The 26,861-nt window shown below is 47.5% G+C and overlaps 1 protein-coding gene across 4 annotated transcripts in view; it reads left to right on the top strand.

Moving 5' to 3' along the window:
- MVB12B (multivesicular body subunit 12B) overlaps nucleotides 1-26,861 on the top strand; it is a 189,245-nt gene that overhangs the window by 68,659 nt on the left and 93,725 nt on the right. For all 4 annotated transcript variants that reach the window (XM_043916833.1, XM_043916831.1, XM_043916834.1 and 1 more), the window contains exons 5-6: nucleotides 8,451-8,580; nucleotides 11,075-11,197. In XM_043916833.1, coding sequence (XP_043772768.1) covers nucleotides 8,451-8,580; nucleotides 11,075-11,197 — 253 coding nt within the window. The remainder of the gene's footprint in view (nucleotides 1-8,450; nucleotides 8,581-11,074; nucleotides 11,198-26,861) is intronic.

Genomic DNA, 26,861 nt, shown 5'->3' with positions numbered 1-26,861 from the left:
TAGGAAAAGTCAGAACCAGAAAGACTGCAAGTCAGAGTCCTCAAGATCTGAAATTGAGGGAAGACCCTCAGGGAAGACCCTGAGCAACATGGAGCAGGAGTGAGTGGCTGACACGTCGGAAGCTTCTTCAGGACCGCGTGGCAGTCTGAGGTTCTTGTCGTGGCGTCAGTCACTAGACAGTACTGGAAACCTCTGGGTGGCTGAGCCGCCTCAGTTTAATGTACGGCAACTAACTTGCTTTATTTTATATTACTTAGGACCAGTGTTAGGATAGCCACAAGAGTGATGTGGCAAATAAGAAACAAATCCAGAGGATCCTTCCTTTATGACACATGATCCATCATGAAACTTTGCATCTCACTTTTTGTCACACTTACTTTGTTTTTCCCATTTTAGACCTACTTTTTTTGGGGCGGGAGGGGGTTGTTTTGCTGCAGACATTTCTTAAAGATCAGACTTTCCATATCTACACGGACCCCACATAGCTATTATTTTAATGAAACAAGTGGATTCCATGGGTAGCATACTTTTCTTAATGCTCTCTTCGCTTTTGGACATTGATCTACTTCTAGTTGTTTGTTATTAACATGTATTAGCTAATAATTTCACAGCAGTCAGTATTTAGTATGTATTTACTATGTAGCCCCTGTCATAAATGTTATATATACCTGATTGCATTTCATCTTCAGAAGACCCCTGAAGATAGGTACCTATTTGGAGATAGGTATTATTAATACATACCCATTTCACATATGAGAAAAATGAGGTAGAGTAGCAACTTAAGGATTAAAGAAATAACCAAGGTTAAACATCTAGAATGGAATGGAAAGAATACATGGAGGAACTATATAAGAAAGATCTTAATGAACCAGATTACCACAACGGTGTGGTTAGTCACCCAGAGCCAGACACTCTGGAGTGCGAAGTCAAATGGGCCTTAAGAAGCACTGCTGTTAATAAAGCTAGTAGATGCAGTGAAATTCCAGCAGAACTATTCAGATCCCTAAAGGATGATGCCATCAAGGTTTTGCATTCATTATGTCAGCAAATCTGGAAGCAGTGACCACCCAGCAGTGGCCACAGGACTGGAAAAGGTCAATCCTCATCCCAATTCCCAAGAAGGGTAGTACCAAAGAAATGTGCTAACCATTGGACAATTGCACTCATCTCCCATGCTAGCAAGGTCATGCTTAAAATCTTGCATGCTCGCCTTCAGCATTATGCAAACCAAGAACTTCCAGATGTCCAAGCTGGGTTTAGAAAAGGAAGAGGAACTAGAGATCAAATTGCCAACATTCACTGGATTATAGAGAAAGCAAGAGAATTTCAGAAAAACACCTATCTCTGTTTCATCAGCTACACTAAAGCCTTTGACTGTATGGATCATGACAAACTGTAGAAAGCTCTTAGAGAGATGGGAATACCAGACCATCTTACCTGTCTCTGGAGAAACCTATATGCAGGTCAAGAAGCAACAGTTAGAAACCTGTATGGAACAACTGATTAGCTCAAGGTTGAGAAAGGAGTACAACAGAGCTGTCTGCTGTCACCCTGTTTGTTTAACCTATACGCTGAGCACATCATGAGAAATGCCAGGCTGCATGAGTTACAAGCTAGAATCAAGATAGGCAGAAGAAAAATCAACAACCTCAGATATGTGGATGATTCCACTGTAATGGCAGAAAGTGAAGAGGAACTAAAGAGCCTCTCGATGAGGGTGAAGGAGGAGGATGAAAGAGCTGGCTTAAGACTAAATATTAAAAAAAAAAAAAAAACCTAAGATCGTGGACATCTAGCCCAATTGCTACATGGCAAATAGAAGGGGAAAAGGTGGAAATAGTGACAGATTTCCTCTTCTTGGGATCCAAAATCACTGCGGATGGTGACTGCGGCCATAAAATCAGAAAACAATTGCTTCTTGGCAGGAAAGCAATGACAAACCTAGACTGTGTATTGAAAAGCATAGACATTACTGTGCCAACAAAGGTCCATATAGTCAAGGCTCTGGTCTTCCCAGTGCTCACAGATGGTTGTGAGAACTGGACCGTAAAGAAGGCAAAATGCCGAAGAATTGATGCTTTTGAACTGTGATCCTGGAGAAGACTCCTGGGGCAGAAGGAGAAGTGGCATCAGAGGATGAGATGGTTGGACAGCATCACCAATGCAGTGAACGTGAACTTGGGCAAACTTCAGGAGATGGTGAGGGACAGGGAGGCCAGGCGTGCTGCGGTCCATAGGGTCACAAAGAGTTGGACACGGCTGGGTGACTGAACAACAACGACAGCAACACATCTAGAAGTAGGGAAGTAACTGGGTTACACACAGAAGCATGACTCGCCACGCTTTTAACCACAGTGCCACCCTGAAAAAGCAGGGTGAATTCTGCTTTATATATATATATTGATATATTTGAGTTTTATATATTGATATATTTGAGTTTGGGGATAACAGCTTTATTGAGGTATAATTCACATACCATACAATTTACCCATTTAAAGTTGCAGCTCAGTGGTTTTTAGTATATTCACAGCTGTGCAACCATCAACACGATCAGTTTTAGAACATTTCATTACCCCCAAAGAAACTGCATACCCACTAGTAATCACTCTCCTTTTCTTCCTAGTCCTCACCTTTCTACCCTCTACCAGCCATAGGCAACCACTAATCTACTTGCTGTATAGATTTACCTATTCTAGATGTTTCATGTAAGTGAAATCACATAATCTGTAGTCTTTTGTGTCTGGCTTCCTTCACTTAGTATAATGTTTTCAAGGTAGGTTCGTGTTGTAGCATGTCAGTACTCCATTCCTTTTTATTGCCAAGTAATACTCCATTATATGGATATAGCATTTTGCATATCCATTCAGTTGATGGATATTTGGGTTGTTTCATTTTGGATTATTGCCCTGAACACTGGATGCACAAGTTTTTGTGTGGGCGTATGTTTTCACTGCTCTTGGGCATACACCTAGGTGTGGAATTGCTAGGTCATATGGTAACTCTATATTTAACTTTTTAAGGAACTGCCAAACTGTTCTCCAAAGGAGCTATATACCCTTTTGCATTCCAACCAGCAGGGTTTGAAGGTTCTAGTTTCTCCTCATCTTCACCAACATTTGTTATTATCTTTCTTTTTGATTCTAACCATCTTAGTGGGGATGCAGTGGTCTCTCATTGTGGTTTTGGTTTGTTTCCCTGTGGCTAGTGATGGTGAACACTTTTTCATATGCTTATTATCCATTTGTATATTTTCTCTAGAGAAATGGCTATTCTAATTCTTTGCCTGTTTAAAATTGGTCTTTTTTTATGATTGAGTAATAAGAATGTTTTCTTATATTCTAGATGTAAGTCCTTTATCAGTTACATGATTTGAAAAAAATTTCTCCCATTCTGTGGGTTTTCATTTCATTTTCTTTTCTTTAAATTAAGGTATAGTTGCCATACATTCATTTCATTTTCTTAATACTGTCCTTTGAAACAGAAAAGTTTTTTATTTTGATGACGTTCCATTTATCTATTTTTGTTGTTGTTGTTCATGCTTTTGGAGTCATGCCTAAGAAACCATTGCAAATCCAAGGTCACCAAGATTTATGCCAATGTTTTCTTCTAAGAGTTTTATAGTTTTATTTCCTTCACTTAGGTCTTTGATCCATTTTGAATTGATGCTTGTGAATTGTTCAAGATAGGAGTTCAAATGCTTGTGAATAGTTCAAGATAGAAGTTCAAATTTATTCTTTTAAAGAAAATATTTTTGTTGAAGTATAGTTGATATACAACAGATTTATTCTTTCTTCCAGAATCATTTGTTGAAAAGACTATCCTTTCCCTCACTGAATTGTCTTAGTATCCTTGCTGAATATCAGTTGACTGTAAATGTGAAGGTTTGTTTCTAGACTCTGAGTTCTCTTTCTATGATCTGTAGGTCTTTCCTTAGGCCAAACCACAGTCTTGTTTATTGGAGTTTTGTAGCAGGTTTTGAAACCAAGAATCCTCCACCTTTGTTCTTCTTTTTCAAGCTATTTTGGCTATTCTGGGTCCCTCAAACTTCCACACCAATTCTAAAATTAGTCAATTTCTGCAAAGAAACTATCTGGGATTTTGATAAGGAATGGTGTTGAATCTGTAGGTCAGTTTGAGTATGTATAGATTTTGAATGATTTTCTCGTGATAAGTTTACAAGTACTTGAGGTTACTGGGTCCTGGGTCCTCTACGTCTGCCCCCAACCTTCCTCTGAGAGCATCTTTCTCATCTTTAAGCACCAGCGCTTGACCCAGACCAAGCCACTCACTCTGCCCTTTTGTGCATCTCTCTTCCTTTTGTTCTTTTTAAAAAGCTCCCTTCTGTTTGTTTATTTATGGCCGTGCTGGGTCTTTGCTGCAGCTCATGGGCTTTCTCTAGTTGTGGTGGCTTCTCTTGTTGCAGGGCGCAGGTTCTAGGGCACGTGGGCTTCAGGGGTTGTGGCGCGTGGGTTCCGCAGTTGCAGTTCCAGGCTGTCACGCACAGGCTCCGTAGTTGTGTGCACGGGCTTAGTTGTTCTGCAACCTGTGGAATCTTCCCAGACCAGTGATCGAACCCATGCCCTCCTGTGTTGGCAGGCAGGTTTTTAACCACTGGACCACGAGGGAAGTCCATTTGTGCTCCTTGCTTTTCTGATTCCATGGATCTGCTTTGTTGTTTTCCCTGCCTGAGATGCCCTTTCCCTCAGCTCCGAATGTCACACCTCATGTCTTTGTAGGGTGAGCTCTGATCTCTAGATGCAAGTGTAAAGCAGGCTCTCTTCTTTCCTCAGTCAGCTACCGTGGGTGCGTGTCTCCTGCAGGCTCTGCAGACTTGGCTTTGGGATACAGAGATGAGCCTAGGAAAAGGACCCACAAGGGGCTTAGTCCAGAGAGTGACTATAATCAGCTGGTCAGGAGCCCTGTCTGCTTTCTTTACTACTCTTTAGCTGCTTGACACAGCACGTGTTTGTTGAAGGAAGGGAGGAAAGTAGGCAAATGTGAAGAACAGTGGTGGAAAGCCCATAGGGTTCTGGTTCTGAATGCCCGTCATTCCCTCTGTTAGCACAGACTGCACTTGGCGTAGTGGGAGGAACTTGGACTCTGGAGTTAATCTCGCCTAATGTGGAGTCTGGCTCTGCCACTTACAAATGAGGGACCCTGGGCAAATGACTTCACCTTCCTGGGCCTCAGTTTCCTCATCTGTAAAATGGGGCAGCACTGTCCACCTCATAATGTTGTTCTTAGCTTACATTATAGCCATTTACATGTTTTCTTTATGTCTTTGCTACTTATCTCTTTCTTGAAGGGCAAGATCTATGGGGTTTTTTGTTTGTTTGTTTGTTTTTAAGGTCTATGTTTAATTCATCTTTGAATCACATAAGGTACCTGCCATACACAGCTCAGAGGATGAGCTCAGTAAAGATAGGCTTTATTACCCTCTGCTGTCAAATTAACTTCCAGAAACACCAGTTCACATTGCCCCTGATGATACCGACTTGTACCTGTTTTCCACAGGCCTGCTTTATATTTTTAATTTAGCTTTACTGTTCTCATTTTATTTAATTTTTACTTATTATTTATTAGCAATACTGAACATCTTCACAAGTTTTTGCTTGCTCTTTTTGCTTATATGAATGGTCTGCTTAAAAACTAAAACTGACTTGTAGACTTGTATTAACTTCCTACTTCTCCCTATGTTTTTCTTAGTTTTAAAATTTGCATTGTTGTTTGTTTTTGACAACTAAGTGGCTTAAAATGTCTCTATATTGATTTACTATAGAGTCAAGGGATTTCTCGTTCTGCATTTTCCTCTCAATTTGTTGAATCCGTTGAGCAAGGAGGCCCAGGACTGAGTCCTGGTCTAGCTACTGTACAGCCACGTGATCCTGGGAAGTTGCCCCAGTGACTGGGGGTGTGTTGGTCACTACCCACATGGACAGTCTGAGGTTGGGTTCCGGCATCTCCAACAGGTGTCGTATCCCACAAGGAAGGGTGACTGTAGAGTCACCTATTCATTTAGGGTCATCCAATCCGTGGTCAGCTCTGGGATGCTTGAGAGCGTTTTAAGATCCTGACTTTTTTTAAAAATCAGCCAGCAAGATGAGACTCCTGTAATTAATTTAAAATACGTTTTGTTGCAATCCATAAGGCACTTAAAAACTGGAAGACTGTTTGTTTTAGTAAAGTGCTGTGTCCTTTCTCGGTGTTCATTAGCATGACTGAACACATTTCTATTGACTCTGTATAATATGTTTACTTAAAGTCAGGCCTGTTTAAGCATGTGTAATTAGCAGCTCCATCTCTTACCTCCAGTTTGCTGTAAATGGAAGAATGGGGCAAAGAGCAGCTGGCAAAGCAAGTACATAAAATACCTGCATCTTGGTTTACTTTGAGGAAAAGTCTCACCTCCTTCACACTTTCAAAGGCCCTGAGTTATCGGCTAATAGTTTTTAAAGCTGCAGGGTTGCTGTGGACAGTCTCCCCGCAGTAACCCTTCCTGGCTTGTTGGATCCCATGTTCAGGGTCTAGATTCAGTGTCCAGTTTTATTACTCAGAGCTCGTACGTCTGATCAAGCGCTCGGTTTCCTCTCCTAGGAGAAGAACTCACAAAGTTTCTGAGTTTTTCTTCTGGTAATCCCAAAACATCAGTACCTGAGTCTCATCTTCCCTTGGTAAAATCAAGACTAACAGCAACACAGCGCTTCCCTCTTGTGTCTTGCTCTCTGATGTAAATATGCTTATTTCCTGCAACAGAACTGAAAGGCCTTGAAAATCAGTTCCAAGCACTGACACAGATCGCGTGCTCGAGGCTTCCTCACAGTATTATGATAAGAATGACCACGACTATTCTTTACTGAGCACTTACTGCGTGCCGGGCACTGGGCTAAGTGAAGCATACGTGTCATCACGTTTCATCCACCCCGTGTCCCTACAGTGTCAGGCTTCATTAACTCCCTTTTAGATGATGAAACCAAGGCTCAGAGAAGTTAAGTCCCTTGCCTGAGATGAGGGTGCTGGAAAATGATGGAGTTGGAATTTTAACCCAGATCTGTCTGACCCATGTACTGAATGGCTGCAGTTGATTGAAACTCATCATGTGTGGTTTAAAAACCACACATGAACAAACCAAAACCATGTGGGTGGTCACCCTTGGTGGTTGTTAGGCCACAACTCATTGCCCTAAGACTTGATAAATTAGAGAAAAGAGTCACAGATATGTCTGTCCTTTCCTGTACTAGAGCCTGTTTCAGGGAGACCAAGTAGTTGAAGAATGAAAGATTTTTTTAATATAGAAAAATTCCAACTAATAAACGCAGAAGGAATGACAGAGTTAGAAAATCGCCATTTGACACCTTTAATGAAGTTACGGGTCTAGGCATGGTTGTCAGGGGATGAGAAGACCACCCAGAGCAGGGTGTCAGGGACTTTATAACCAGGCCACTGGGCTGAGGGCACCAGAACCCACCGAGAGTGTCATCACGTTTCATGCATCCTGTCACCCATCAGATGTACGTGCACCACCCGTGGAGTGCTCCTGCCTGTGCTGTCTAACCCGGGTAGAATTGAGCCTTTCACTCAGCCGCGTTACAGGAGGTACAGCGGGTGACCCGAGCTCTCCATGCTGTGAGTGCCCTGAAGATGAAGGGAAGGTGGAGAGGTTACCACAGAACAACAGAGACATAACCACCGAACGCCATGCACAGACAGTGTCTGGATCTTGGTCCAGACAAACCGACAGCTAAATGACATTTTTGCAATATTGGAGAAAACCTGAATGCAGACTAGTTGATGATATTAAGGACTCATTTTTTTGTTAAGAATAATAACATCATAGTGGTTATGGTAAAAAAAAAAAATTAGCCTGCCCTGGATACCTTCTGAGATATTGGTGGGTGAAATGACATCGTGCTGGGGAGTCATTTTAAATCTCTGCAGAGCTGAAGAGGGCGGGGGAGGAGACGAGAGGGTTCCTCCATTGTTGACAGTATTGAATTGGGTTCATGGGAACACGTGGATTCAGCTTATTTCCTGTTCTCTTCATTGGGGGGAATGTTTGAAGAGCTCTGTAATAAAAAGTGAAGAAGAGAAGGTCCGTATAGTGAAATGTGTTAATGCTGGGGGCATCCGTGTGCTTGTGTCCGAGGGCTGGAGCAGCGAGCAGGTTGCAGTTATGGATTTATCCCTGGCTCCTTCTGGCAGAGGTGTGTGTGTGCTCCGTAGGCCCCTTCCCGGCAGTGGGTGTCAGGGATCAGGCCCCGAACGCAGAGCAGGGTAACCGAGACTATCCACTGTGCAACCCTGCCCTGGGCCAGAGCGGTGGCGCCAGGCGTCTTGGACGACCAGTTACTTCCACCGCTGGGAAGGGAATGTGCTGGGAGGCGTGGTGTTGAGAATAGAGATGTGGGCACCTCTGGAAGACTCATGCCTTTTCTTGTGGTCCTTTCCTTCAGAGGAAGTGGCTTTTAGGAAGAAGAGGCTGTGCATTAAATTTATCCCGCGGGATTCAACTGAAGCGGCCATTTGTGACATTCGGATCATGGGCCGGACCAAGCAGGCCCCACCTCAGTACACGTTCATCGGGTAAGTCTCAGCAAGGCCAGGCTTGTCACTGCTGTCTGCCGAGCGTGCTCAGATCCCTCCCAGGGGCCAGGTCCGGAGACCTGTGTGACCCGTAGCCTCTTGGCCGCCTACCTCTCGTGGGCCTCCAGTCTTAGCGCTTCTCGCTGCCCTTCCTGCCCAGATAACAGCCAGTCCAGGACACCACCCCCCTGACCTCTCCTCCCGTGTTGACACCGCCTGCTCCATCTAGGGGGCTCTCCTTCCCCCCTCCTCCTGTGTGTTCATCCTCAGGCTTTCAGGGGTCTTTCCAGATGCCTTGAGCCAAGGGGCTGCCTCCTTTCCGACCACTGGGCCTCGACTCTCCCCGCGGTTTATTCGCCCCATCACAGTTTAGGGAGCATCCCATTTGGTGCACAGGGCCAAAGCCCCTGGATATGGGGTGAGTGAGGCAAAGAGCCTGCTCCTGTGGAGCTGGTGTTCAGAAAGGGAGAGACGAGCAGCAGACAAGAAACCCATGGGTGAGACCATTTCAGCTGGTGAAGAAATGGGGGTGACTTAGGAATGAGGGGTGTCTGCTCCCCAAGTGCAGAGGCGAGGTAGAGCATCAGAAGGGGGATGAAGGGGTGCTGGCTATCCAAAAGATGACAGATGTTCACCCGTCAGACCACTGAAATTCGGGTCTCTCAGATTAAGAGCGTGGTAGATGGTTTTTGGCCTCTTGGCCACGTGCCATCTCCCTGGCTGGCTTTTCAGGCTTCTTGCCTGTCCCTGCGGGTCCCCAGGGATGCGTTCTCCTACTTGACTTTGGAGGTCAACTTCCTGGATCTTGCTCACTTGAGTCTAAACCCTCCTCTTTACTTGAAAAGCCATGGCCTTTTTTGAAGGCTGCAAGATAGATAGATACATAGATGGAGAGATAGATATAGCCAGCTGTAGTGTTTGCTTGAAGCACTTGGGGAGCAAGTGTCACAGAAATAGAGTTTATTTGCATCTTGGTGCACAACAGCTTGTTTGACTCTTCAGCTATAGAATCTGAATGCTCTTCTCTGAGATTTTGAGGTCCCTAAGAAGGACTCTGTGATCACACCCTTTCTACACACTCAAAACCCATTTTGCAACACGGTTTAAACTCATTATGTAAACAAGATTACTAGAGTAGAAAACAGTTAAGAAAATAACCATACTTCAGGTATCTTAGAAACAGCCACTTACATACAAATAGTAGAAACCAACAATTTAATAATTGCTACATCTATTATGTATATTCAGTTACTATGTGTATTCAGGTTTTTAAAATTACACCCTATACTCCTTTCAAAGATTCAATTTTTAACCAATTTAAGCAATTCTAAAGAATAGATTCTTACCATATATGTCTTGGTAATCAAAACTAGAATCCTTTTCTTATATCATTTTGAGAAGATTGCTAAATAAAGTATATTTTCGTTTCATCTTGGGGCAAAAATTCTTTTCCAGAGAAAGATAATTCCAGTGTTATTTGTAAGGAAAGAGATTTCAGTGTTGAAAACTCTGAAGTCCCTTTTTCTTAAAAATGGGCACAGCCCTACAGGTTACTTTGCAAAGGTTTGGGGTTGTCGGCTGTGAGGGACGGAATCTTCAGACCAGGAGCAGCTCCTCCAAGGCCTGACTATGGCCGTGACCAAGAGGTGGCAAGGTCAGTGCAGCTGATAAGAATCAACCACCTAATAAGACACGACTGGTTGAGATCAGTTCCTGTAGTGTACTGATACGGAGAAGCTGCCAGAAGAATCCACTGAGCAAATCTGTCCTTGTTTTTTGGAGAGGTGACTTTCCTCTGCATCCCAAGATGCGGATCTATGGGGCAGCTGAGAAGTCGGAAGTTGGATGTGGCTGAGATAATCCGGTTACAATTCCAAAGAGTACGCCTGTCTCACGGGGCACCTGACTGGGGGGTGTGGGGTGGGGCTGGGTGGGTGTGCCGGTCAAGTAACCGGAAGCCGGACGTGGCAGCTGTCAGCCCCTCCATCACCACCCTCAGTTGTGGTGGTTCATGGGGCACATGCCTGGCACTTTGTGGTGCAAAGATGTCTCCCAGACAGACCCTGAGAATGACAGGCAGTGAGGGGCCTTATCCTGGAGGAGGGGCAGGGCCTGGAGCTGCGTGGGGCCCGTTCTCCGGACAGTTCAACACCAGGCACAGGCGGTCTGCCCTCTTGAAGTGGATTATGGCACAAATACCCTCAATGAAATGACAAGAGTAAAAATAAGTTTGCCGACCCAGAACCGAGGAACACGTTGACAGCATGTATGTAGGACGCAGGCCCCGGGATAGAGGAAGATGACCACACCCGACAGGCCTACCGGGTTCGGACAGCTGCCGTCACCTCAGGCTCTGAACTGTGACACCTTCATGGGCCGGAATCGACTCCCTGAGGTCTGAGGCCATGACCCTCTGAAATGAGGCAGTCTACTTTGTTGCTCAGGTCATTTTATGCTAAACCACCTCCATGAAGAATTTTCTTTTCTCTTAAAGGGAACTGAACAGCATGGGAATCTGGTACCGAATGGGCCGAGTACCACGAAGTCATGATGCGTCTCAGCCCACAACGCCTTCCCCGTCATCCACTGCTTCCACCCCAGCCCCCAACCTTCCCAGGTGAGGCACTGTCCTGTTGTGCATGTCCCAGAGTCATGTGGTCTCGGGTCCCACTGCGTAACTTCTGAAACACCTCCACTTAGGATCTGCGGAAACACTGCAGGAGTAATATACCTTTAGAGGGGATTTTGCAAAACCTGTTAGAAATCTTCGCATTACGTGAATGTAAAAGCCATTCTGTGTTCTGTTGTGCATATTCTGCAGGCTTCTAAAATAGCAGAATATGCAACTTAAAATGGAGCTTATTATTCTAAAGAGCTCATAGCTGCACACAGTCACATGATCTGTAGCCACCCAGTTGGGAAGGCTACCCGTAAAAGGTGGAGTTCCTCCTCTGCCTTGGCCAGCAACTCGTTTAACTCTGGGAGAGTTGGTAAGTAATTTTGTTCATTTCCATATTGTTTCTTTTCCCAAAGAGCTGCAGACTAAGAAATAGGTAGTTTGAGAGAATAGTGAGAAGTTTTTCAAGGGCTGTTCATTTTAATAGTTGTTTCCACAAAGAAACTTGGCTGAGCGGACTGGTCTCTGCACCTGATTTAACCTGATTTCCGTCGGAGCAGAAATCTGGTAATAGCAGATTACCTGAGTAGTAGTCTCAACACTTTCTATCTGATCAAAAACCTCTGCCTCATTAGCGGTGAATTATTTGAGGACAAGGAGCAAAGAGCAATGATAGACTGCACTTGAGAAAGGAGTTACAAAAGTACACAAGTGAGAAGTGGCGAGGCAGTGCCATTGGAGGTGGATGGAACATTAACGAGAAGGGGCCTCAGAGCTTCCATGTGGGCAAACAGGTGACAGAGTCGGTCAGGAACAGGACAGAGCCGTTACCGGGCGCTTGCCCCTCCGCATGCCCCAAGGCCCACACCCTGCGCCCCGCAAGTCAGAAGAGAGGTGGCATGGCTGGTCACCCGCGTCCTGTTCCCCCGCTGAGCCTTCGGGGGAATGAGCTTTCAGGAGCTGGCAGCTTGGAGGCCTGTCCTTTGGGACTTTTCCAAAAGACAGGTGTTTCTCGCTTGAGACAGGTTCACAAACTAAGAGTGGTGGTTAATCCTAACAACCCCTGGCGTTGCCTGAAACTTGAGAAGTAGTTTTTAGCTTCACTTCGGCGTTAAGAGAGGTGAACAGCTTCCCAGAGCTTCCCAGAGTTGGGTCTTTGGTTTAGGAGTACGAGGCTCACGCAGCTCAGGTCAGCCCTTTGGAGTTCCTCTCTCACTGCCCCAAGCACCGTCACAGCTGTGATCACTGTCACCTGTGCCCAGGGTTGGCTTGGGCCCATCACCTGTGCCCAGGGTCGGCTTAGACCCATCACGTGTGCCCTGGGTCAACTCGGGCCCATCACCTGTGCCTGGGGTCAGCTCAGACCCATCACGTGTGCCCTGGGTCAACTCGGGCCCATCACCTGTGCCTGGGGTCGGCTCGGACCCATCACGTGTGCTCGGGGTCAGCTCAGACCCATCGCCTCAGAGAGGTTACACCTATTGACATCATATGGTCTGGAAGGGCCTAGAAATAGGTGCCACCTCCGGGCAGGTTTAACTTTTTGTGAGATGAAGAGCTCCACTTCTCCAGTTACGGCAGGAGGAACGCCCTGCCCCCTGCCCAGAAGCTGGCCGGTCAGCACAGGAGCACAGTCACTGGGAACTGAAGCCGGGACGCGGGACACAGGCCAGCGAGAGTCCTGCAGAACTGGAGGTAGCACATCAGGAGGAGCCTTATGAGGCTTGTGTATTTTATAACCTCTTGTTGTTCAGTTTATGGTTTAACAATGGCTGCAAGAAAATTGGATCAGTTTCGTTTTACTTGCCAAATAAAGCAAATGTCAAAATAGTCAATATAAAATGTATTCTAATTTGACTGAGTTAAGTCAGCCAGGGTGCAGTAGGATAATTGAATGTTACGTTAACGCTTCCCTTGTCTGTCCCTAAGCCCTCCTCTCATTGTGCAGTCATTTACAGGTGGCCCACACACCTATGAGCCTCCTAATTCAACAGGGTTTTTTTTTTATGGTCTTCAGTTTTTGTATTGTTTTCCTATTGCATGTGTTTGATTTAAAAAAAAAAAAATGAAATGCTGATAATTCAGATTACCCACTGAAGATTTGTGAAGTGATGAGTGTGTTATTCCGTGCAGCTTCAGATCCCGTGATGTGTCCAGCAGAGGAACTTGGCAGCTTTCTCTCTGGCAGAGGGCTGTGGGTGACACTTGTGTTCCCGCTGGGGGCCTGTAGGATGGAGGCCTCTGTGCCTGGTTCCCAGGAATGGGTCTTCTCTCTCTTTCCCAAAGCCTCCAACTTAGAACCAGCAGCCTGTTTTTCCTTTCCTATTTTGTGCTTCTGTGTCTTTGTTCATGTGGACGCTTGTGCATCCAATATGTCTCGCATTCCCTGCCTCGAATGTCAGTTCAAATACTGCCTCTTGCAGGCAGCCTTCCCTGAATGCCCTGTGCCAGGCTCTGCCCTTGGAGCCTTCTCAGCCGTTACCCCTTCACCTTGTGATCATGGTGTAAACTCCTGGAAGGCGGGGACTGTTTCTAGTTTCCCCCACCTTCTACCTCCCTGAGCTCGGCCCAGGTGCAGACATGTTTAGTTATGCGAGAAATGCCTCCCCCACAGCCTGGGACCCCATGCTGCAGCCTCCCCAGCCCCACCCGCAGATGACTCGTGAGCCCCTGAAGAGTCCTCAGGCTTTTCTGACTCTGAGAGGAAGACAAGCTGGTAGAAAACAGCATAGAAAATAATGAAAGAAAAAAAAGACAAATTCCATCTCCAGTAAGCAAAGGCTCATTACCTTTGGGTATATTTCTTTCAAGTCGTTTTCCTGTGTACTTTTTACATAGGTGCTATCATATCACAAAAAAGCAAGGCTGCGTTTCGCTGCTGCTTTCTCCTGTGAAAGCACAAGCTGTGCTCTTTGTGTGGACGCAGGGATCAAGTTGCAAAGCCGGGGCTGCGGTGAGAGCGCGGTGAGGCAGCGCCCTCTACCGACCAAGTGTGGAGGAGGCTGGAGGATGGGCAGGCTGTTGGATGCAAGGGTGGTGGGCCATTTTCCCAATTTCTCCTTTCCCTGGGGGCAGTGAAGGAAGCTAGGGAGGGCCAGTAGCAGACCTTGTTGCCTCCGTGAGCTTGAGTTTATATCACAAGAGCCAAAAGCATGCTCTCTGCCTTCATTTCTTTTGTTGTTAACTCGTGTGTCAATTTCCCATCGTTTTTTGGAGAGCAGTCACCCCCCCGTTGATTTCAGCCCAAAGGGACAGTTGGCAAGATGGTGGGTCGCCACCCGAGGACCTCAGGGTCCTGGCAGGACTGCCTTCTCCTTCCAGAGGCAGCTGCTGCCCCCCGGAACACGTGCTTCCTGCCCGTTTCCTCCCTGTTGTTGCAGAGAATGCCAGCTGCGGGGCCAGACATGGTCCTTTCAGGATGGGCAGGCCCCTCGGCTGTATCCGGCAAATGGGCAGAGTGTTTGAAGTTCATGGCAAGATCCAGAATAAGGTGTGTTGGCAGAGCTCCTCGTCCTCATCCAGCAAATCTTTCACACGCACATCTCTCCACGCGTTTCTTGACAGTTTTACCCACGTGAGGAAGGGCGTGCCACTTCTACCCCGGGGGCCTGGAGCCTCTGTTTCTCCCTGGGCCCCAGCGCTGCCCCGTCCTCTGCCATCTGTTTCACAAACGTTGACCAGCAGGGTGGGCCTGAACGTGGGCCTCGGGCATGATCCTATGTGCCCACCCATTTCCCGGGCCAGCCTCAGTTTTTCGGGTCGGCCCGGCATGTGTGAGCAAACACTGGTGTCCCTGGGTCCCGGCCCTTCTGATCCTTCTCTGCTGCTGCCTTGGGATGGGTGCAGACAGAGCAAGCACCTTCCTTCCCCCTTCAGCCTGGGCTGCCCCCACCCCAGCCCTCATATGTGATTCTGCCAGGACAAGAAGTTTCAGCTTCTGCCAGTACCAAGGTCTGGAAAATCTCGGGGAGGCAGGAGGACTTGCAGCTGACGGAGCCCCAGGTGCCCCAGCCTGTGGGAGAGGGATCGGTTCTGTGCCCTCCCAGGAAGGGCCCTGGTGGGCTGCTGCCCCCCGGCTTGCCGAACGGTAGAACCCGTAGCTTGATAAAGACATCAGAGGCATGCTTATCAAATGTGCAGATGACACGGAGTCATTAGGGAGAGCGGATGTGCTGAATGGCAGAATCGATACCGCACGTCTCTACAGTCAGAGCGTCCTGCCGCATCCAGGAGATGAAAGGTGATGGGTGAAAACGGACAGGGCCCCCTGCGGTTCAAAACATCCAACTGCACGGGAGCCAAACTGAGGAAACCTGGCTTAGCCGCTGTCTGTGTGAACCAGGCACGGCCTTGGGCGCGTGGAATGAATGCAGCCTTACGCACAGTGGGACGGGTCACCTTGTAGAAGTTACGCAAATCGAGCGTTGAGCTTGAGTGCGAGGAATCGCTGAGTTTTGATCTGAGCGATGGGGCAGGTGGCTTCAGATGTCCCAAGTGGTTACCGTGTAGAAGGGGGCGTAGAAGTGCCTCCAGGTGGGGCTGGGGCATTGGGAGCCCCTGGAGGCAAAATTAGATCAGGTGGGCTGAAGTCGCAAGGAGGTAGACTTGGGCTTCACCTTTTAAAGTCAAAAAAGAGAACTCTCCAAGGGTGAAAACCCCGTGGTATTAAAGAAGCCAGCTTAAGAGGCCAAGTGCACCCAGTCACTGGCAGGATTCAAATAGCAAATGGATTTTTCAGGCCTTCAGCAGTTCTTCTTTTTAGCCCATTAAGAAATGTATCACACTCCCCAGCCCCGTCCTCAGGAATCCAGGTTCAGCTGGCCTGCATGCTAGGGCCGCAGACCCCTTGCCGTGGGTGCCATGGGGCGCTCCGGTGGGCGCCTGACCCCGGGTCTGCTCACACCATGCCCAGTGCCTCCTCGCCCTCCAACCTGTGGCCTGCCCCCTTCAGCTCGTGCGGGACCAGTGTCAGTGGCTCGGAGCTTGGGGCCCTCGGGGTGGCGGCTGTGGCGCCCTCCCGGGGTCGGGGCACAGAGCCCGTGTGGTGCAGGCAGACCACACGGATCCAGCAGCTCCTCCTGCCCGTCCTGCTGGCTGGGGGTCCCCAGGGCGGAGCTGGCCCCCGACCCTGCTCCCCCAGGCCGTGGGCGGTCCTGTGACCCTCCACGGACTCTGCCCCCCATTCCCCCGGGAGGAAACGTCGTCTTCCCTCCCGGGAGCCTCTCCCCCGTCAGGCGGGGGCTGAGCCTCCCTTATAAGGTGCGCGGCTGCTCCGAGCTGTTCAGGAATCTTCCGGTGATTTGTCAGCTTCCAGCAAGTTGTCAGTCACAGGTTCCGAGGTATGTTTCTTAGTGACAGACATAATTGTACTTAACTTTTTGCGTGGATGTTATCAATCTGTGACAGATACTCTGGGAAATGGGGCATTTTGATTGCAGAAGATCTGTCACCCGCATTTAAGTCTTACTGTCAGGGACACCGGGATTCAGTCACAACTTTTGCATGTCCATGTCAGGTTTTTGAGAACATAGATCCTCGCTGACCTCAGAAATGGTTCCGTCACTGCCATCCCGGGGCTGTCATCTGAAAGGTTAATGGCTCCTCCTAAAGGGGAAGCAGCATCCCGCCGCAGCGATCTAACATTCAGGCCGCGCACACCCAGGCTCATCCCCGCCACATCCATTGTCAGGAGCCTGCGGGCTGCTGTGCTCCATCCTGGCCCCCTGGCCCGCGCTTCCTATGGATGTAGGATCCACTGAGCCATTTGATCTACCCACAGAATAAGCCGACAGCGGGGACGGAGCCTTGCTCACCAGCTGCAGTCCTGCTGGCTTAAAATCCTCCGGCTGCCTTCTGATGGTTGCCTTCTGTCCATGTTTGATTATAAAGATGCTCTTGTGTGACTGTTGTGGCAAGACCACACCTGTAGTGGCGGGACTTGAACAGGAGGCCCAGGGCTGCACAGGTCAGGGAGGCTCTTTTCCCTTTCCTGCCGAGGTGCCTGCTCCTGCCCCGAGGGGCAGCAGGCTTGGCGAGGGGACATTTGCCTATAAGGAGGCCTGGCAGTTTCACCTCTTTTGTAGCTTTACTAGGAGAAGGCTTCCCCGGTGGCTCAGTGGGAAAGAATCCACCTGCCAATGCAAGAGTCACAGGTTCAATCCCTGGGTCGGGAAGATCCCCTGGAGAAGGAAATGGCAGCCCGCTCCAGTATTCCTTCCTGGGAAATCCCACAGAGGAGCCTGGCAGGCTATGTATAGCCCACGGGGTCGCCAAAACTTGGACATGATTTAGCAACTAAAGAACAACAACCAAAGGAGAAAGCCCAGCCCAGAGGGTTGGAGGGAATTCATTTTCCAGTTGAAAGCTGTTGTGTAACAAGGGTTCATCATTTATGAGAAGGGTTACACGGGTCCCACATGAAGGTGAGATTAGAAGACAAGCCCAAGGGCTGGTTCCGGTGACGATCCCCCCCACCTCCTGATAGTAAGCAATTTAGGACATGGATTTTGAGCTCCACTTCCGCAGTAGCAACAGTTTGCGGGTACGTGAGCCCAGCGAGGGACTGTGGGACCGTGCCCCGTCTGCAGGGCGTGTCCAGGCACAACTGCGAATCTGGCTTTACTTAGAAGAACTAGACTTCCTTTTTGTTCACACGCACACCACACGCCTTTTTTGTTACAATCTGAAAATAGGACACACGTGTTTGTATCCTTCCTGCTGTGACCGTCCTTTGAAGATGGAGACGGTAACGCGGCTTTGCTGCCTCCTCCCCCTGCTCACGTGCACCCACCCACCCACCCAGCTGAAAGCACCAGCCTCCAGGGGCATCCCAAAGAGGAGCCCGCTGGAGGGGGCGGAGCCAGAACACGAAATCAAACTTAGGCTCGAGGCTCCTGGGGCTCGGTATTAATTTCACCTAAATAGCACACACCTACATTCTTTGTCTGGATTTTAAGTCCTAGGTTGCCTTCCATCCTGTTGGGGTTTTCAGACACACACACATCCTTGTTTTTCCCCCCCAATCCGGAGCCTTCCCTGGCCTCCTGTGGCCTGGTCTCACGTTAGTCAAGTCCATCTCCTCTTGGCTCCTGGGCACATTGTCCTTATCCCTGGCCCATCTCTGCTCGGGCCATTGCTGTGTGCCTCGCCTCCTACCAGCCCCTGCCCCACTCCTCTGAAAGCGGCAGGCTGGACTCCACAGAGCGCGGAGGCCTGGTCCTGTCCAGCCTCCAGGCCTGGCCTTGCCCTCGCCACTTCCGGAAGGCCTTCCTCCCCTCCACTTGCCTGCACCCTGCAGTTTGGCATTTCACATTTCCCTGTCATTGCCATGTTTGTTTATATTTGGCCTTGTGACTAGATCTGCTGGCTTATTGATGACAGGGAGTCTCACATTCCTTTTTTTTTTTTTTCCTCCTTTAAAGCCTCAGAAAAGGCTAGTCACAGAAATAGAGATAACATTGCATCACGTGTATCAAAATTTACCCGGTACTTTAGGCTGCATCCTCTTATTGGAGGCTGTAAGTATTCAGTGGAAAATGGTGTGGCTCTAAAATGGTAGGGACCTTTGAACTCCAGATGCCTGGCATGTGGTGGCCGATGTTTACTGAATGTATAAAGTGAGCTGGTTAGACACATAGGACCAAGTATCCTATGCATCTCCCCTTCCATCCCTCCAGCCAGCCCCCCAACCGAGACTTATATTTGCATTCTCTGGGTGTCAGGCACTGTTCAAGTGCGTTACAAAGAAAAGCTTATCTAATCCTCATAACACTTCTTGAGTCAGGTACTGTTTTTTCCCTCCTTTTCAAGATGTGGAAACTAAAATCAGGGAGGTTAAATTCCTTTCCCAACATCACACAGCTACTAAGTGTCAGAGCTGGGATTTGAACCCAAGCACGGATGAGCTATCAACTCAACGGACATGGGTTTGAGTGAACTCAGGGAGATGGTGAAGGACAGGGAAGCCTGGCGTGCGGCAGCCCACGGGGTCGCAAAGAGGGTCGGACACAGCCTAGCGACTGAACAGCAGATGATCTCCCCTGGTTGGCAGACTGTCCTCTGGCCTGACGCTTGAGGTCACAGGCTCCCTGGTGTGAAGTATGTCCCTGGGGAGCGAAGCAGGTGCTTTGAGGGTCCGGGGGTTGGGGTACAGCTTCTCCAGGCTCCTTCGCGGCCGCTGGAGAGAAGGACTTCCCAGAGCCTGTGGTGTGGGCGGCAGCCCATTGCGTTCACACTCTTCCCAGGAGACGTGTGGTTGTTGGCTGGGGGCCAGTCCTCTCGAGTTGTGATTGCTGCCTGAGGAGAACATGTGGGAGCCATACCCCAGCGGGTCCCTCGACCAGCTTCAAAGCCCTCGATTACGCAGGGTTACAAGCAGTTTGATTTATTCTGGTGATTATGAGAGTGGTGTGAAAGAGACCTGCAGAGCGAGGTTATTTGAATATCTTTGAAATGCTTGTGCTGCAAAGCCTGGACTGCCTTTATAACAATACCCAACTTAGTTTTGGTGTCAGAGTAATTCTGAAGGCGAAGTTTCATTAGAATACAGTTTGGTATTGTTAGATATGAGTGATGAGTTTAGGCTGAGCGATACGCTTTTTGATATTAATTTTTAATATGGCTTCTTGGGAAGTCAGAGCTTCTGTTTAATGAAGAATTGACTAGTAGTCAATACAGCTCCCACCTCTGAGCAGGCCTTCTCTGTTTTCTCTCTCCCGAGTCAGATTTTTGACAGGGTATTTGCTGCTTGTAAATGTGTGATTTTTGTGATCTTTGTGACTTTGTGAGTGTCTTATTTTTCTCGGTGGTTATGATGGTTATGCAGGCTTGCTGCTGTTGTCCCAGAAGGCAGGGTTATAAACGTGAAACGATTCCCTCCCGGGTCTGCTGCTCAAATGTGCGAGGGTTCTCTGCACAGTGGGTTTAAGCTCTGGGGTTTGGAGAAAGGTCTTTTTCAGGATTATGAAAATAGTTTTCCATGTGTCAGAACAGATTTATCAGTTCACTTTAGGGTCAGTTCTGTGAACCAGACCATTTAGAGGAGGATATTTTACCTTTTATCAGAGTGGAAGCTGACAGTCTATTTGCAGGTAGCTCTCTGGAATATTTCACCTGGGTCTCTCCGTGTAAATCCAGCCGCCGAACAAAGTAAAAATGAGTGTGAAGTGGAATTTCCTGGTATTTCACCACTCCTGCATGTGCTGCCCTCCCCCCCCCCACTATTCTATTTCAAGACAGGGTTTCAATGATTAATTTGGGTATTTAATAAAATTCTTTGCTTGTAGTAACTTTTCAAAGGCCTTTGGATTTACTTGGGTGGGGCTTTTGCCCATAAGTAGGGTAGCATTCAACTTGAACTCCCTTCTGAGCAGCAGATGTTTTGTTTCCAGTTGAATAATAATATTAATAATTATCAGAATAAATACAATTATCACCACCATCATTATTATTTCAGCTACTTTTTTTTTTTTAGCATCTTGTGCCAGGCATTGTGTAAACACTACATATTGTGTTTAATCGTTCTAATCTTTACAGCCATGCAGTGAGGTGAATAATCTGTTAAGATTATGGTGTCCTTATCTTAAGAGATGAGAAACTGAAGCTTGGAGACTTACTCCAGGGCAGAGGGTTAGGATCGAGAGGAGCCAAGATCAGAGCCCAGGTCCCTGTCTTGAAGGAACCTGCCCTCCCTGCCTTCAGGGAGCCCCAGACATTTAGAGTCCTCCCCACCTCAGTGTCCCGCACAGCCAAGACCAAACCTAGCCATCAGTGCTCCCAGACCAGGGCCCACATTCCACCACCCAATTAGTCATTGTTTCACTTTATTTTCCACAGCTTTTGACTTTGAGTGGGCAAGAAGGGGAAGAATGTGCCTGGGGTTCTTTACGAGGGTTTGTTTTCCGCCCCGGGCCCCTCCCCGTCCTCCCGGTGCCCTCACGCACACGGGGCCTTTCATGAATCTTGAGTTTTGGCAGGCTCTCTACTCTTGAATTTTGGAGAAGCGGATATTTTAGTAGTCTGGAAGAAGATGAAAAGCTCGCAGTGCCCATATGTTCCTTGTTTTTAAAAGCAAGGTCAGTGAGGTTTAGAGACTCTTTAAATATTTCAGTTTATAAGATGAGACTAGATCATCTGGAATGGACATGCAGTGCCCTGAGTCCCCGGCTTGGCTTTTTCCTTAGTTTCTTCTGTAATGGAGGTAGGTGTTTTGGCATTGCAGGGTTCAAGTGTAATAAAGGTTAAATGTAGTGCATAAATACCATGATTTGGAACGTTGCTGCAGCTATGAAAGTTAGATTTCCCCCACACCCTTTTTTCTCCCCCCCTCTTTTTTGCTTGTCGAGTAATCAGTGACTTGAAAAATAGCAGATTGGTCTAAGGATGGTAGTTTCAGAAACTAAAAACTCCCAAGTTTTAAGGGAGTACAGTCTTCGACGTTTTTCTAAGAAAGCATTTTCTTCATTCAACTAAACCTTCCCCAGTTGAGATTAGACATATGTCCCGAAATGTATGAATACTGTACTTTGAAATGCTACACAAGCACCCATTTTTAGTTAAGACAGTGCCACCCTCTGCCTCCGTTTTCTCTTGAATTTCGCAAAACAAATGACATGGTGGGTGTTTTTCTTGATCCCAAGTTATTTATAGAAGCCCAGAATCCAAGCGACTGTCCAGCCCATCCCTCAAGACCCAGTGAGGGGGCCACTGGCATGATCTGTCGATGCTGGCATGTGGGCGGGAGGGTCAGGTCTGGGACCAGGTCTCACCTCCTTGTGACCGTGTGCCTGGGAGGTGAGGTGCTGGTCAGTGACCCAGGTGCAGGCGGGGGATGGCTGTGGCCACAGCCTCAGTAGGACCTCCGCAGACCCAGAGGCGGGCCCTTGACCTTTATTGTTTTCAGGGCCTGGCCTTCCCCCACCCCGTGGAGGAAGCAGGAGCTCCGTGCTGCCGGCATTTCCTGTCATTCCCTTCACTCTTCATACCTCTCCGATTCTAAATTTCAGAAGTAATTTATCAGCCTAGAGGCGGGAGTCATTAATAACCATTATTTAGAACTGTCGAGTCTTCCTCTGTGTGTGTGTGTGTGTGTGTGTGTGTGTGTGTGTGTGTGTGTGAGTTAAGCATCCAAAAAATTGGCCTTGTTGGTGGCAAACAGGGCATCTCTATTGACAGATCAGGCGCGCCCCACCCCTGCTGGCCTTTCTCAGGTCCGGTTATTCCAAGTCTGTCTTTAATCACCGAAAAGGGTGGTGGCAGAGTAGTTAACGCATGTCCTCCTGGAATTCATTAGTATTATTACCAAAGACCGTGTTGTAAATTGTTAATTTTTTTTTTAACTGCTTGGAAAAAATGTCTAACTATTTCATTTTAATGTACTTAAAGAAAAAAATTTTTTTTTCCTCTTCAAACATTTGAAACAGAATAGTTCGGAAGCCGGGACTTGGATCCCAGTGGGGGTGGGCTCTGAGTGATTGCCCTCAATGATGCTGAAACTCTGTCCCCAGCAGGTTGTGGGGTGCAGGTTGAGCCTCCAGACCGTCCAGCGGTGGTTACGGAGAGGATTCGGCATTCAGTGTCTGTTAATGCAGGCTGTTATTCTTTAACATTAAAATTCCACTAAAGGACTAATAATTACTGTTAATATCTTTCCGTGGAAACTTACAGTAAAGGAGCAATAGCAGAAACAGTATTTAAGGGAGAGCTGCCGGCACGAGAAGAATGCAAATAAGTGTTATTAGCCTAATGATTTTGCCGTCGCCATGGTTGTGCAGCAGCTCTGTTGTGAATGTGTCATCCGGCACCCGTGAATTTGGAAAGTGTGTCAAAACACAACTTCAATTAGTTTGCTCTAATTATGGCTCTGGAGAGTTTGTAACTACATCACTCCTCATTAAAAGAGATTTTCTTATATGGATTAATGTAATATACAAAGGAAAGTTTCAAAGTTCCCAACGCCATTTGCTCCCGCAAGGAGCAGGCTCCAAGGAGACATTCTAGATCCCGGGTTTTCCGCTGCCCACTTGGCTGGGCAGGGGGGCTGCGCAAGGGGGGCTGCATGGCCGGCTCTTCCCTTCCTGCCGAAAGTAGCCACTGCCAATGGAGCTCTGGCCACATCCACGTCCACAAGAGGGTAACTGAACCCATCTCCAGCTTCTAGAAGAGAACCGCTAATCGGAAACCATCAGGATGCCCACCCCCACCCAAGCTCCTCTGTGGAGTCTGGAAGCAGAAAGATCTCTGGACCCACCATGGTCAAGTATAGGGTGCGAAGTCAGCCTTTGGCCCCATTCTGGGAGCCTTGGGGGAGATTGCATGGGAAGACGTGTTACTTTTGGTCACACAGAAGCATATGGTGCCTGCGAAATGTCTTAAGTCTTTTTCATAGAGTGAAAAAGGAGACCTTAAGGAAATGCAATTCTCTGTCCAAACCGATAGGTCGCTATAAAGGCTATTGCTGAGCCACTGCCATCTCTAAAGAAAGAAACCAGATTCTCATTTTCTTGTCCCGTTACCAGCCTTCACCCCCCGGCCCGACACCAGTGGTGGTCCACAGTGACCACCTTGGCACAGCCCCCTGGTGCAGGGTCAGGTGGGGGTGGGATGGGCAGCAGCTCAGGGCCGCTTCCTCAGGCTCTGCTGCCCAGCCCTTCATCTGGCTCCTGAGCAGCTGGCCATAGTGGCAGAGTGATGTGCCGGCTTGGGGAGTCAGGGATGCATTTTGAATCCACGAGTTGAAGTTTAGAATGCTGCTTGAGGAGGCCTGGGTCTGTTGCCTCTCCCCACCAATTTATTTGCAGGATGCAGAAAACCAACAGTGCAAAATGATGCAGCTTTAAATACATTTTTGTTAACCGTTAGGTGTCCTATTTGTTACTTTTGATGAATACAAGGTAGGTGTGTGTGTGTGTGTGTGAGAGAGAGAGAGAGAGAGATGAGTAACTCGGCCTTGAGACTACTCACAAGCAGTGTCATGGCCAGTAAGTTACATCATTTCTCTGAGCCTCAGTTTCCTTGTCTGTAAAATGGGGGTAAGAACAGCCTCTCTGCAGGGTTGCTGTGAGAGCCAATTGAGAAGACACATGGAGGGGCCGTGCTGGGCACACAGTGGGCACCCACGTGTGTGACTTTCTGGCTTGGTCCAGGGTTTGTTTCCGAGTTTCCTCTGGGCACAAGCAGCCAATCCCCTTAGACCTTTCTGTTGTCCCCATCCAGCCCCTTTCAGCCTTGATTGCCAGCATCCCCAGCGAGTTCCCAGAGCATCAGGCTGGTTATAGGCCTGCTCCCCTGCAGAGCTGTGCTCACAGGTGAGCAGCTGGGAAGGGGTTAAGATAGTAATTGTGTAAGTCTTCCAGGCTTTCTCCCAGTTCTGCGATAATTTGATGAAGAACTTCACCCTAATTAAATATTCAAATTAGGAATAAGTGTCAATATGGCTTCCCATTGCCTGGAATGATGATTAATTGTATTCAAAACTCTAGTGGCCCACTGTAATCTAAACTGAACCGTTGTTCTTGATTATTTCTGCACCACACTTGCCATGTTTTTGTTTTAAGATTTAAACTAGTAATTGATTTGCCATATGCCGTCGAGCTGCACATACTTAAAAGTTATGCGTTTAGGAACTTGGGGAGTTTGGAACTGAAATTTCCTAGTCTTGCAGAGGCAGCCCTTTTATTCCTGGTCCGCTGCAGAGTGATTCGGTTGGAGGGTGCGTGTCTGTGCATGTGTCGGTTGTCGTCCATGAGGAAAACTCATTATATAGTCAAGTCGGTAGGCTGAAGTTATGTTGATCATGGCAGATGGGTTGCTTGAATGGAAAATGAACAAGTCTGCATTTATACTTTTGTGCTTCTGCCGTCTCGGTTAAAGCAACATGGCAGAGTGGAAAAAGCATGAACTCAAATCCTAGCTCAGTCAATTGCTTTAGCTTTGTGACCTTGGACAAGTTCCCTAACCTCTCTGAACCTTCTTTTTTTCCTACTGGTGGAACCTCCCCTGGGTTGTGAAGATTAGAGGTGAGTGAGAATCATGAAGAATAGTGCAAGTTTTCAGTAAGGGGTGACTGTTGCAGTCACAGGTGATTCCAGGAACAAAGCCTTCAGTGGCCCCCATGCCTTGAGGCGTGTGGAAATGATGTCCCTCTTCTCTCACTGCAGGAGTCTCTGTTGCCCCTCTCTTACTTTGTGACAAGTCTTAGGTCATTGTCTTGACTCTTGAGTTGCAGTTGCTCTTGCTGTTCCATTGCTCCATCCTTTCCTCCCCCACCACATTCTTCCCACTGGGCAGGTAACACCATGACTCCCACGTAGATGGGTACTTCACAGGGCCTAGTCGAAGGCCTGGTGTGTGGTAGTTGCTGAACAAATGTTTGTTTTGTTTTATGCCATTGCTTTAAAATTGAAGCATATAGCTTTATAGTTTTCTATTTGTATATCTTGTGATATTTAGAATTTTTAACCGTTATAGACGGGCTTCCCTGGTGGCTCAGGGGCTTCCCTGGTAAAGAATCCACCTCCGCCTGCCAATGCAGGAGACTCAGGTTTGATCCCTGGGTCAGGAAGATCCCCTGGAGAAGGAAATGGCAACCCACTCCAGTACTCTTCCCTGGAGAATTCCAACCATGAAGCCTGATGGGCTGCAGTCCACAGGGTCACAAAAGAGTCAGACACGACTTAGCGACTAAGCACGCACATACTTTATGATAGAGGGAATTTATATATGTGCTTCAGTTTACTTACAGATATATCTAAAGGGGAACGATGCATCTTAATTGGGTTTGGGGTTTTTTAAATCATTTTTAAAGACTTTATTTTTTAAAGAAGTTTTAGCTTTACAACAAAATAGGTACAGAGATTTCACGACCACATTTAGCTTCCTCCATGATCAACGTCATTCACCAGAATGGCTATTTTCCTTTTTATTTTTAAAAGAGGAACCTACGCTGTCACATTGTAATCACCGTAGTTTACTTTAGGGTTCACTCTTGGTATTGTGCTTCTTTGAGTTTGGACAAACGTATGATAACATATGTTAATCGTTATATTATCATAAATGGTGTTTTCAGTGCCCTAAAAATTCTCTGTGCTGTTCCTGTTCATCTCTACCTGTGGCCCCTCTGGCAACTACTGCTCTTTTTCCTGTCTTCATAGTTTTGCCTTTTCCAGAATGTTGTAGAGTTGGAATCATACAGCATGTAGTCTTTTCAAATTGGCTTCTTTCATTTAGTAATAGGCACTTATCATTTTAAAAAAAACTCTCAAGAGCCAAACACAGTGCTGGGACATACAGTAGGAGCTCAATTAAAAACCAGTGGTCTGTGTTGGTCACAACATAGCAATTCTAGCACCTCCAGGTGCCTCTGGACCACATGGTCTGTCTCCCCTTGGATGGCATCAATTTATTGGCTATATTTAGAATTAAGTTTCAGGTCTGGGCATGGAAAGTTTGAGATGGTGAATTGTCATTGCAGAGGAAGTAGGTCCATTGTTAGGTTTTTATAAAACCTCACTTGACTTCGCTGATGTCATTTACAAAAGGAAACAAAGCAAAAGGTCTCATCATAAGAAAGGGTAGTAAACTTTGCACTTTCTGAGGTTGACTTCAAAATCAGTGAGAAAAAAAAGAATCACCCTGCCTAAAAGTATTTTAGGGCCCAGTTCATTAA

The sequence above is a fragment of the Cervus elaphus genome, chromosome 11 (genome assembly GCF_910594005.1).
Source record: "Cervus elaphus chromosome 11, mCerEla1.1, whole genome shotgun sequence".
Lineage (NCBI taxonomy): Eukaryota > Metazoa > Chordata > Mammalia > Artiodactyla > Cervidae > Cervus > Cervus elaphus.
The sequence above is the reverse complement of the archived record's forward strand: the minus strand, read 5'-3'. Positions and strand labels throughout refer to the sequence as shown.